Raw genomic sequence first — 13,134 nt, 5'->3', positions numbered from 1 at the left:
GAATGCTCTGCCAGTGGGAGACGGCCAGGATGAGAGCTTCGACTTCGAGGTTGTTGCTGTGCCAGTGGAGTCGATCTCCGGACCACAGCCCTGCAACTATTTAAGGCCCAGGAGAACCTGCCATTGGCGGAGAGTTTGAGCCTGCTGGAGGGCAGGGAAGAGGTGAGCGAGGATTTTCAACCACCTGTCCCTGGGGACTTGAAGGAGGTCTTGATCCGTGAGAAACAGGCCCCCGAAGAACTGCAGACGGAACGATGGGGTCAGTTCCGACTTTGTCTGATTGACGATCCATCCCAACTGATTGAAGAGCCGCAAGGTAAAATCCCTGCGGCCAAGCAGCAACTTCGAATCCCGGTTGTTGAGGAGACAGTCGTCGATGTATGGAATTCCAAATGGTAGGACCGCCCACTGGTAATGGGTACCATTGAAAGGGAACCTGAGGAACACCGGTCTTTTGGGTGGATGGGTACATGAAGATAGGCGTCCTGGATGTCGAGGCTGATCAGGGAATCGCCTGCTTTGATTCTTGTCCCGAGCAGTCTCAACGTCGTCATTCGGAAGTAAGGAGGACTAGCAGGTAGCGCCGGTTGAAAGTGGAGAGGTTGTGGATCATGCGCAATTTGGTGGTTCCCTTCTTGGGAACCAGAAACACTTGGGAGTAAAATCCTGGGTTCCGGGTCATGCACAACCTCTATGGCCTCCTTCCAAAGCAGGGTGTCAACGCTGTCGTGAAGGAGCCGATATTGGTGTGGCGAATATGTTTGGAAGAGTCCTTAAGAGAGGAGTGGCAAGGTTTGTAGTTGCCTCTGACTGGTGCTTGACATGCTCCAAGGCTCTGAGAGCTGTTTCGTCCCTCGCAAAGCTGGAGACCAGAGCGAGAGTAGAGGAGATGGCACCATTAAAAAGGGTAGGACCTGACCAAGGTTGGCGTAATAAGGAACGCTTGAACTAGGAATTCTATTCTGTGAGTGTCAGGTAACCTAAACGTCGCGTAGCGGTGATCTCCGCCAGAGTGGCTCTCAGATAATTTCGCAAATGGTCGACCTGGCGAAGTTGAAAGTTCATGACAGTCCGTAGGTTGTTGATCCTATTAGGATTGGACTCTGAAAGATCTTGCTCAATGGCTCTGGCAGAGGAGGCGAGTGAAGACAGTGGTTTTAACGAACGTCGCAGTTCCGTTTCCACGAAGGCGAGTCGGGAGTCTGGCATACCGATGGTGGCGGACTGGGATGACCCGGTCATTCGATGTAGGACCTTGTCTAGGATGTGCGCACCGTCAGCCACATCGAAGGAGTGGACAGGTAAATCATCAGGCCGAAAGCGAGGAGCCTTGAAAGACAGCGTGAGGGACAACCTAGCGAAGTCCTCATCCAACGCCAAGACTTGGGGCTTGGGGAGGGAGCGACAGAGGCCCAACGGTCCGCTAGCCAATCAGCTACCTGTGATGGGCCCAAGTGTGTGTCAATCTCGAAATGATCCCTCCGATGAAGCCGAGCAAGATGAACAACGCCGACGTCTATGTATGGGTGAGCGACTTCGAGAACGACAGGATCAATAGGACTTGGAAGAGTGTCAAGAGGCAGTCGAGGGCAATGAGGTATATGCTGATCGAGACCGATGAGGGCTGTCAGTGGCGCCAGCTTCACAGGAGGCACCGTAGGTGCTGCTGAGGCGAAAGTAGCTTGCATAAACAAGGATAGCATCAAGGCTTGCATCCAAGTTGGATCCATAAACGAGGACGGGAGTACATGTCCATAAGTAGGAGGCGCTGCATAAGTCCATGGCGCCGGAGGCGCTGTACAAGTTCAAGGCGCCAGAGGCGCTGCAACAATCCAAGGTGCCAGGGTAGTCAGAGGCACCAGAGGCGCTGGGGTGGTCGGAGGCGCCAGAGTAGTCAAGGTTGTCGACATAGGTGGCGGAGGTGATAGTGAACCCGTTACGGGCAACGCCGAAGACAATGAGGTCGATGCAGGCGACGGTAAGGGTGGTGTAGGAGACCGTGAACGGTCGATTGTCATGCCATGGGAGGCAGACTCTACGTTGTAAGGCATGTTTGGGTGTCGACGCACACGTTGAGCGTTTTCGGGACACTCGTAGATAGGCGGTGAAGGAAGCTGGCGACAGGGGACTGCAATATCTGCACCGCTCTGTGAGGGTACATGGGGTTGTACAGTCCAGGCAGCAGCGGTGGGGGTCCCGTCCAGATTTATTCCTTCGGCAGTTAAGGCAGCGAGGCATACTGGAATTTAAGCAAAAGCATAACAATGTGTAAACACATAACATGAAGCATAATGTAACTCAAAATAACTTTTTCTGTCACAAAAAGTTTAGAAGAGCAAACAATTACACTGTAAACATGCCAAATACAAACATTTTGATTTAGTGTAAAACCCCAACCAAAGAGCGAATGCAGAACCCAAAACACAAAAAATATGTGGACATGTGGTGAATCGCAAAAGGGTGCGAAAAAACAAAATGGTGGGAAACAACAATACGCTCGTAGAATACTGTGACGAGAGCCACAAAATTAGCGAGAAACGTTACCAATTATCAATAGGATGAAACCAAAGGTAACAAACCATATACAATAAACAACACAGCAGACTTTCGTCGTAGTAAACAACACAAAGTAAGTATCATATAAAGCTTTTAATATTTCCACGAGGGGTACAGATACGTCCGTTCCGTTTGGCTGACAAAGCAGTTATGTGTTTTGACGTGATGTCATGACTTCCGGGCCGCATGCCGACTGTGTGGGGGTTCTGCTTCCTGAACAGATGGAAACAACTTTCTTCAGCAGCTGGATCTCACACAGTTCGTCTCTCTGTCAAAGGCAGCAGTAAATGCAATACGGAGTAATGCAGGATAAGTTAAAAAATTGGTAGTTTCTGTATTGCACTTAGATGCTGTTCCAATCAGTTAAAATAATCGGATCATGCCAATGGAATCCAAAAAGAGTAGAATCTGTCAACTGTGTCATCTAAATGAAGGTTAAGATGAATTTCACCTCTTACTTGTGTGACCGTTCTACAATCATCATTGATCAGTAAATGTTAAAAAGTATTTCAATCTTCACCCCAATGTCCATTTTGATGTCAACTTCGGGAAATACTATGTCTATGTATGTTAACCGTATTTTCTTGAGTATAGTGCGCACTTTTTTTCTTTGTATATCTGGACTTATGTTTGTAACTTATTTCATTAATTTTATTCAAAATTCCTTTTAATATTGTTTTAATTAATTTCGGCGAAATCATGTGCAAAGCGATCGGAAGATCGCACAACTCACCGTTATTAACAGCAACCATGTTCAGATTACCGCTATTGACGCCTTGAAACAAACTTTAGTTGACAGAGAATGGATACATATATCATAAATGCCATACTTTGACTCGTTAAAAGTCATATTTGTTGTAGTTTGAGGATTCTTTGTTAACACGTAGTTCTCGCGATCACTTGCGCGGGAGCCTTGATGGTGACTGGTCAGACTGGTTCCATGTGAAAAATAATAACCGGCAATAGCAATCAGCTGCTTCGCTTAGGGTTATTATTATTTTAAATATGTTCAGTAAAAGCTGCAACTAAATTAACAAGATATTGGAATATATTATTCCTGATAAAAAAAAATAGATTCAGATACAATTTTTGCCGATCATTAAAATCCTGTAAAGTTATATCATTGGGTGTGTCTTGACTGAATCACCGGTAGATTCCAAGAAAATGTGTGTACAGCTGATTGCTGTTTCCGGCTTAGTTTACGAGAAAATACACAAGGTAATCCTAATCCCTGGATGTAAAACAATGCCTAGCAGAACAAAAAATACAATTTAAACAGTAAATTAACATGTCTGGTGATTTTTTAACCTCAAATTTCGAATTTGTACTGACGAAGTTTCTCATCATCTGTTCGTTTATCGGAATTCGCTGTAGGGGTAGAATTACCCATGTAATTTCTTTCTGCGTTTGATATTCGGATTATTTTTTTTTCAAAATACTGAATCCACTAGAGGGGGGTGCGCATTATACATGGGTGCGCAGTATACTCAAGAAAATATGGTACCATGATATGAAACTTCAACACACTTCCTAAGGGTTGTTAAACACATAGCAGTTCTTCTGTGTATTTGTATATATGTAACTATCACTTCAACATCCACACTCTGTGACGCAGTGAATACACCATAGGCCTCTAAGTATTGAATGAATAGTCCATACACCCCTGTGCTTTCTCACACGACTCCAGTTCTTCCTCAAAATGCTACACTAAGTTTGTACTGAATCTTAACATTTAACTCAATCATTATTCCTAAACACCAGCTATATACCGTATATGACCGCGGATAAGCCGACCCCGTAGATAAGCCGAGGTGTTAATTTGACCATTGAAATACGAAAGAAAATGATATGACCCGCAGATAAGCCGAATCAGGAATTGCAAGACAAAAAACACTGCGAAGTCGGACTGCAAGACATGTGCCGGTACTCGCAGATATTCAAAAATATAAGATGAAAAACGTTGTAATTATATTGAAAAAGTCATTATTATTTCTAATAAAGATTTAACAAACCAGTCATCCACTTTCATAATGTGGGAAGCTGTTTCTCGTGGGTTTTTTTAATCTCATAATGATCGTTATAGTTGCCATCAACAACCAAGCGCCATTTTGTGAATCGGTGTATATAGAATTCTGAACCCGTGAGAAAATATATCAGCTGGAGCGAAAACTCGCAGTTTGAATTCAGCATCGTAAGCATGGCGTTTTCGTTTAAAACTCATGATGAAAATGTCAGTCAGTAAAAATATACCAACTTTTATAACCCCCTTTACACCACTATTGTATGTTAATCCAATTGAATTAAATAAACTATCATACTATGAACACATTGAATGACCATCACTTACTCACAGGCTTTTCCAGTTTATTAAACTAATCTCTCGAAAACAAAGGAATTAAGCCCCTACTCCCAACACGATCGCTAAGCACCCACAACTTGAAAATGTTTGTGTAAACAACATGACAATAGCAATCGGCCCGTTATTATCAATGCTGATTTCCTTGTGTACCGTGTTGCTTTAAACAACAGGAAGCAATCACAGTGGTCACCGTTTGTGACGTCACAGGAAACAGCTGATCACATGTTTTTGCAAATGGCGAACGGAATAACTCGCCAATACAGTTGTTTATTTGCCCCTTTCAATAAAGGTAGACACTTGTTCACTATCAATTTATGAACTTTGCAAAATGTACGTAATAGCTATTGGCGATTTTATCTGGGGATTATATATTATAGCTGTGAATTACGTATATTGTTACATGTAAAGATTGTGGAGTTGACGAAGAACGATAAACTTTGAACATTCAATTGAAAACTTATTATCGGAAGTAGTAACATGCATAACATTTTTTTAATAATGACAACATTGGTGTATAATAATAACTTTATTGATAATTTATAACAATAATGGCTCTAGTTGTGGCAACTTCCAAACTTTCGGGAAGTTGTAATCTATCGGACCGTCATTCAGGCGATGTTTCTGACAGATCACGATCTGAAAAATACTATCATGAAAGTGTATCTCGTGGATAAGCCGACCCCTTTCTACAGAATCTTTTTTCTGGTCCTCAAAATTCGGCTTATACGCGGTCATATACGGTACCGAATCCCAAACACTAACTCCATACTAAATCCTAAACACCAGCTATATACCAAATCCCAAACACTAACTCCATATACTCTATACCGAATCCCAAACACTAGGTCCACACTGAATCTTAAAGACAAGCTCTATACTGAATCCTGAACACTAGGTCCACACTGAATCTTAAAGACAAGCTCCTTACTGAATCCTGAACACTAGGTCCACACTGAATCTTAAAGACAAGCTATATACCGAATCCTGAACACTAGGTCCACACTGAATCTTAAAGACAAGCTATATACCGAATCCTGAACACTAGGTCCACACTGAATCTTAAAGACAAGCTATATACCGAATCCTGAACACTAGGTCCACACTGAATCTTAAAGACAAGCTATATACTGAATCCTGAACACTAGGTCCACACTGAATCTTAAAGACAAGCTCTATACTGAATCCTGAACACTAGGTCCACACTGAATCTTAAAGACAAGCTCTATACCGAATCCTGAACACTAGGTCCACACTGAAACCTAAAGACAAGCTATATACCGAATCCTGAACACTAGGTCCACACTGAATCTTAAAGACAAGCTATATACCGAATCCTGAACACTAGGTCCACACTGAATCTTAAAGACAAGCTCTATACCGAATCCTGAACACTAGGTCCACACTGAATCTTAAAGACAAGCTATATACCGAATCCTGAACACTAGGTCCACACTGAATCTTAAAGACAAGCTCTATACCGAATCCTGAACACTAGGTCCACACTGAATCTTAAAGACAAGCTAAATACCGAATCCTGAACACTAGGTTCACACTGAATCTTAAAGACAAGCTCTATACCGAATCCTGAACACTAGGTCCACACTGAATCCTGAACACTAGCTTCATACTGAATCCTGAACACTCGCTCCACACTGAATCCTAAACACTAGCTCCTCACTGAATCCTGAACACTAGCTTCATACTGAATCCTGAACTTTATTGTCTAAAGCATCATAAAATGCCCACTCACCTTGAGGTAATGCACCTGCATGAAGGCCTTATCTGGGTTCATCCCGTCCTTCACATACTGAACCCCCTCACTGGCTGGGAGGAGTTGCTCCCCTTTGTTTGGTCTGCCATGAATGCAATGATGAATCTCATTAAAATCAGATCTCAAATATCTCACTTCTCTGCATGAAGAGTTGGGATTATATTCAACATATTCTATCACAGAAAAGTCTATGTATATTCAACATATTCTATCACAGAAAAGTCGATGTATATTCAACATATTCTATCACAGAAAAGGCTGGATATATACAATATGTTCTATCACAGAAAAGTCTATGTATATTCAACATATTCTATCACAGAAAAGGCTGGATATATACAATATATTCTATCACAGTTGTGTCTGAGCATATTCTAAAACTAAGACTCCCTCTCGGGTCACAAGCACTAAAATAAACACACAAAAGCACTTCAGTTCTGCTTTAAGACAGACCAATTTTCTCTTCTTTTTGTGCATTGCTCTATTGGCGAAAAAACAAAAAAAAGGCAGCTGCCTGCACCAATTTATCAAAGCATTTGCCTTGGAAACAACAGTTTTTATATCTTCACGATTAGCGCCAGTTATGGGCTGAACAGAAAAGTTATTGATTACTGGATTTTTTTCAGATTATTTCAGATTCAAATCTTTATGCAAAGATAATACAGCATGCGTTATGCATAAGGTACTCCAAGTGGGACTTAGGCAGAATAATGTGGAATACAAATACAAATGGATTATTGAAGGATTTTACTACTTTGTCGTCTACTTCGTGTTTGGGAGTATTTCAGTTATATCACGGCATCTCAGCTTGGTGTGGTAGTATTTCAGTTATATCATAGTGTGTCAGCTTGGTGTGGGAGTATTTCAGTTATATCACAATGTGTCAGCTTGATGTAGGAGTATTTCAGTTATATCACAGTGTGTCAGCTTGATGTGGGAGTATTTCAGTTATATCACAGTGTGTCAGCTTGGTGTGGGAGTATTTCAGTTATATCACAGTGTGTCAGCTTGATGTAGGAGTATTTCAGTTATATCACAGTGTGTCAGCTTGATGTAGGAGTATTTCAGTTATATTACAGTGTGTCAGCTTGGTGTAGGAGTATTTCAGTTATATCACAGTGTGTCAGCTTGATGTAGGAGTATTTCAGTTATATCACAGTGTGTCAGCTTGATGTGGGAGTATTTCAGTTATATCACAGTGTGTCAGCTTGATGTGGGAGTATTTCAGTTATATCACAGTGTGTCAGCTTGGTGTGGGAGTATTTCAGTTATATCACAGTGTGTCAGCTTGATGTGGGAGTATTTCAGTTATATCACAGTGTGTCAGCTTGATGTGGGAGTATTTCAGTTATATCACAGTGTGTCAGCTTGGTGTGGGAGTATTTCAGTTATATCACAGTGTGTCAGCTTGGTGTGGGAGTATTTCAGTTATATCACAGTGTGTCAGCTTGGTGTGGGAGTATTTCAGTTATATCACAGTGTGTCAGCTTGGTGTGGGAGTATTTCAGTTATATCACAGTGTGTCAGCTTGATGTGGGAGTATTTCAGTTATATCACAGTGTGTCAGCTTGGTGTGGGAGTATTTCAGTTATATCACAGTGTGTCAGCTTGATGTGGGAGTATTTCAGTTATATCACAGTGTGTCAGCTTGGTGTGGGAGTATTTCAGTTATATCACAGTGTGTCAGCTTGATGTGGGAGTATTTCAGTTATATCACAGTGTGTCAGCTTGGTGTGGGAGTATTTCAGTTATATCACAGTGTGTCAGCTTGGTGTGGGAGTATTTCAGTTATATCACAGTGTGTCAGCTTGGTGTGGGAGTATTTCAGTTATATCACGGTGTGTCAGCTTGGTGTGGGAGTATTTCAGTTATATCACAGTGTGTCAGCTTGGTGTGGGAGTATTTCAGTTATATCACAGTGTGTCAGCTTGATGTGGGAGTATTTCAGTTATATCACAGTGTGTCAGCTTGGTGTAGGAGTATTTCAGTTATATCACGGTGTGTCAGCTTGGTGTGGGAGTATTTCAGTTATATCACAGTGTGTCAGCTTGGTGTGGGAGTATTTCAGTTATATTACAGTGTGTCAGCTTGGTGTGGGAGTATTTCAGTTATATCAGGGAGTGTCAGCTTGGTGTGGGAGGATTTCAGTTATATCACAGTGTGTCAGCTTGGTGTGGGAGTATTTCAGTTATATCACAGTGTGTCAGCTTGATGTGGGAGGATTTCAGTTATATTACAGTGTGTCAGCTTGATGTGGGAGGATTTCAGTTATATCACAGTGTGTCAGCTTGATGTGGGAGGATTTCAGTTATATCACAGTGTGTCAGCTTGATGTGGGAGGATTTCAGTTATATCACAGTGTGTCAGCTTGATGTGGGAGGATTTCAGTTATATCACAGTGTGTCAGCTTGATGTGGGAGTATTTCAGTTATATCACAGTGTGTCAGCTTGATGTGGGAGGATTTCAGTTATATTACAGTGTGTCAGCTTGGTGTAGGAGTATTTCAGTTATATCACAGTGTGTCAGCTTGATGTGGGAGTATTTCAGTTATATTACAGTGTGTCAGCTTGGTGTGGGAGTATTTCAGTTATATCACAGTGTGTCAGCTTGGTGTGGGAGTATTTCAGTTATATCACAGTGTGTCAGCTTGATGTGGGAGTATTTCAGTTATATTACAGTGTGTCAGCTTGGTGTGGGAGTATTTCAGTTATATCACAGTGTGTCAGCTTGGTGTGGGAGTATTTCAGTTATATCACAGTGTGTCAGCTTGGTGTAGGAGTATTTCAGTTATATCACAGTGTGTCAGCTTGATGTGGGAGTATTTCAGTTACCGTATATCACAGCATGTCAGCTTGGTGTGGGAGTATTTCAGTTATATCACAGTGTGTCAGCTTGATGTGGGAGTATTTCAGTTATATTACAGTGTGTCAGCTTGGTGTGGGAGTATTTCAGTTATATCACAGTGTGTCAGCTTGGTGTGGGAGTATTTCAGTTATATCACAGTGTGTCAGCTTGATGTAGGAGTATTTCAGTTATATTACAGTGTGTCAGCTTGGTGTGGGAGTATTTCAGTTATATCACAGTGTGTCAGCTTGGTGTAGGAGTATTTCAGTTATATCACAGTGTGTCAGCTTGATGTGGGAGTATTTCAGTTACCGTATATCACAGCATGTCAGCTTGGTGTGGGAGTATTTCAGTTATATCACAGTGTGTCAGCTTGATGTTGGAGTATTCCAGTTATATCACAGCATGTCAGCTTGATGTGTGGTATTTCAGTTACAGAGGTGTTAGACATAGATATCACTTTAATACATAGTAACCCAGCAGTTTTATCTGAGATTTGAACTGAAGATTTTACAATTCAGGCACACCGAAAAAAACACATAACTCAGTAAGATGCAGCAGCTGAGTGACAGGGCCAAATGAACACATTAACTGGGGGGATGCTGGGTACCTGGTGGCTCCTCAAGCTGCAATTCCCCACATGGTTACAATGTGTGAAGACCAAGTTTAGTATCCTCTCCCTCCCTCCATCACACACACTCTCACTCACTCCAACCAATCTGAGGGGACTCTTACCGGAGCATCTGGAGGTCCTGCTCTGTGTTCTCGACCTCTGCCAGCAGGGTCTTCTGTTTCAGCAACGCTCGTAGTTCCAGTCGATCCCCCATCTCACCTTCATCCCACTGTAGGAAGAAGACACACCAACATCAGCAGCTACATCATCAGCTGAGCTAATGACTGACCGGCATTCCTGTCTATCAGAGTGAGATGAATTAAATCAGAACTAATTACATTTGTTACAAGGCCGCATTATTTGATCAAAAAGTTTGTGGTAAAATGAACTAGTCCCGATCATACCCCATTTGTCAGACACTTCATGAGCATAATATAAAACTTACAACATAAAAAGGAAAGATTTTCATTGTGTTCGAGGACTCTAATCATGTTAATAGCCAGACCCGTAAGTGTATGAACACCCGTACAATAGCCATGGTAACCAGATGCACGTGAGTTCCGTGCAAATTGAAATGCACATCCGTTTCCCCATTTCTTGCCCTATAAAAATCCACCCAGATCGGATAACATTCATTTGTTATTGAATTGCTACCACATGCCAAGATTGACAAGAATTCAGCGACACGAAGCACTTGGATGATTGCAAGCTGGACAAACCGCCCTGCAAGTAGCCAATGTATTTCAAGCCAACGTAAGGCCCATATACACGCTCCAACAATGGTACCAGACCACCAACACTACAGATGACCGACCACGTAGTGGAAGACCAAGGGTCACCACCCAACATCAGGATCGTCAGATTGTGCGACAGCATCTTCAAGATTGCTTTGTTACTGCTGCGGAAACTGCTCGACAGACCATGGGGACACACCAGTGACACATGAATGTGGACACCGTGCATCTACAATTGATGAGCAGACACCTCCACTGTCACAGGCCACACGGAGGATCCATTCTGACACCACGTCATCGCAGGGACCGTCTTCAGTGGGCAACACAGCACCTGCATTGGCGCCACCAGCAGTGGAGAAGAGTCCACTTCTCAGACGAGAGCCGTTACTGTATCTCAACAGCAGATGGCAGAGAGAGAGAGAGTCTGCGACGCCATGGGGAAATTCGGATGCTTGTGTTGTTGAGGGAGACTGGTGGGGTGGTCCGAGTATCATGGTGTTGGGTGGAATTGGTCTTGCACAATGGGTCGGCCCTGTTGTCTTCCAGAACATCGGTCCAGGGAGAGGCAATGGTGTCACAGCAGCTCGGTACATTGATCAAGTCTTGAGACCACACGCCATACCTCATTTGGCATGTCGCCGCAACCACGAGTTTCAGCATGATAACGCCCGTGTCCACACTGCGAGAGCAAGAAGAGACTTCCTCCAGCAGAATGGCATTAGAACCATGCAGTGGCCTGCCCTCAGTCCCGATTTAAATCCCATTGAGCACCTGTGGGACGAGATTCAAAGACGGCTGAATGACGTCCGCCCAAGGCCGACAACTGCAGCTGTACTGTGTCAGGCGTTCCTCAGAGTGTGGGCTCAAGTGCCTATGGCCTTCATCAACCGCCTCATCCATTCCATGTTGCATGGCAGTCATCAATGCACATGGCGGACACACGAGATACTGACTTGTGATGCCATTTTCTCAGAGACTAGTGTTGTGTTTCATTTTACGAACATTTGACACTTTAATTTCAACCTTGATGATCAGTTTAGCCAAGTTTCATCTTTTTACTATGTCTCAAAGTATGTTTTCAGTGTTTGGACAAATAAGGTTTCTCATATATCTACCCATGGTGATGTTTCTTTTGCAGTTCAGTATGTTTCGACACTATCAGTAGGATATATCAAATCATAAAAACACATTTTCTGCTTGTTGATTCTGCTTCTTACTTTGGATGTTGCTTGTTCAATGTTCATTTTACTTTAAACACGCTTTTACTTCATATAAGACAAAACACTTTAGAAATATATACATTATTTCACTTTGGTGTACCCTTTGGTATGGAGTATATAATCAATCTCTATATCAACAAACTTTAAACAACCAGACTGACACAGTACAACTAATTCTGAGATTAAATCTTAATTAAGATTTTTGTGGTAATGAAATTTGATGTTGATTTCTTGTTTTCATCACATTTTTCATAAATAAACAATATATAAACCTATTGTATCCAAATAGATCAATTATTTTACCCTTACCTTCTACCTTCAAACGAGACAAATGGGGTATCTGACAAATGGGGTGTCTAAAAAATAGGGTATCTGACCAATGGGGTATCTGAGAAATAAGGTCTCTGACAAATAGGGTATCTGACAAAGAGTCGGGTACCTGGCAGACCCTGGCATGGACGATGTCCTCCAGGTATGTACAGAAGCCCTCTGTCAGCCACTCCTCCGTCCAGTCTTGTGGACCAATCAGTAGGCCGAACCAGGAGTGGCAGATCTCGTGGGCCACTCGGACACACATGGAGTTGTCTCCCACCAGTGCGGACTGGGACAGCGCCAACAGGCTGGGACTGGAAACCAACATTGACAAGCATGAAATACTCATATCCTCAGCCAATACCACTAATTTCAGTCTTAGTCAAAGTCATTGCCATGGAAACTTGAAAAATATTTTTTTTGAAAATCCCAAACTTTCAAAAGGCACCAGTTCACCACTAGACCTATCTATGTGCCAAGTTTGATGAGATATCTCCCATGTTTTTTTAGTTCTGCTCCAGAAATGAAACGTGATGGAGGGACAAAAGGATGGACAGACGGACAGCACCCATTCCCATATCCCCCTTCCACTTCGCAGTGGGGAATAATAAATCACATAGAAAGTTACGTATTAGTTAGATTATAAAAACAACTCCAAACTCTTTAAAACAAAAAAATCAGAAGCATGGCACTTATTTTGAATCAAGACTATAATTTTGAAGAG

General features: G+C 42.5%; 1 protein-coding gene across 5 annotated transcripts in view; it reads right to left on the bottom strand.

The window, feature by feature from the left end:
• Positions 1-13,134, bottom strand: part of LOC124115599 (aminopeptidase O-like) — a 136,604-nt gene that overhangs the window by 115,913 nt on the left and 7,557 nt on the right. For all 5 annotated transcript variants that reach the window (XR_007222133.1, XR_007222134.1, XM_048399475.1 and 2 more), the window contains exons 5-7: positions 12,538-12,724; positions 10,267-10,373; positions 6,666-6,768 (exon numbers count right to left, since the gene is read on the bottom strand). Coding sequence is in view for 3 of the 5 variants with exons in the window: in XM_048399475.1 (XP_048255432.1) it covers positions 6,666-6,768; positions 10,267-10,373; positions 12,538-12,724 (397 nt within the window). In the remaining 2 variants the exon portion in view is untranslated. The remainder of the gene's footprint in view (positions 1-6,665; positions 6,769-10,266; positions 10,374-12,537; positions 12,725-13,134) is intronic.

This window comes from Haliotis rufescens, unplaced genomic scaffold (genome assembly GCF_023055435.1).
Source record: "Haliotis rufescens isolate VD_foot unplaced genomic scaffold, xgHalRufe1.0.p SCAF_2, whole genome shotgun sequence".
Taxonomy (NCBI): Eukaryota; Metazoa; Mollusca; class Gastropoda; order Lepetellida; family Haliotidae; genus Haliotis; species Haliotis rufescens.
Note: the sequence above shows the minus strand (reverse complement) of the source record. Positions and strands in the feature narration are given on the sequence as shown.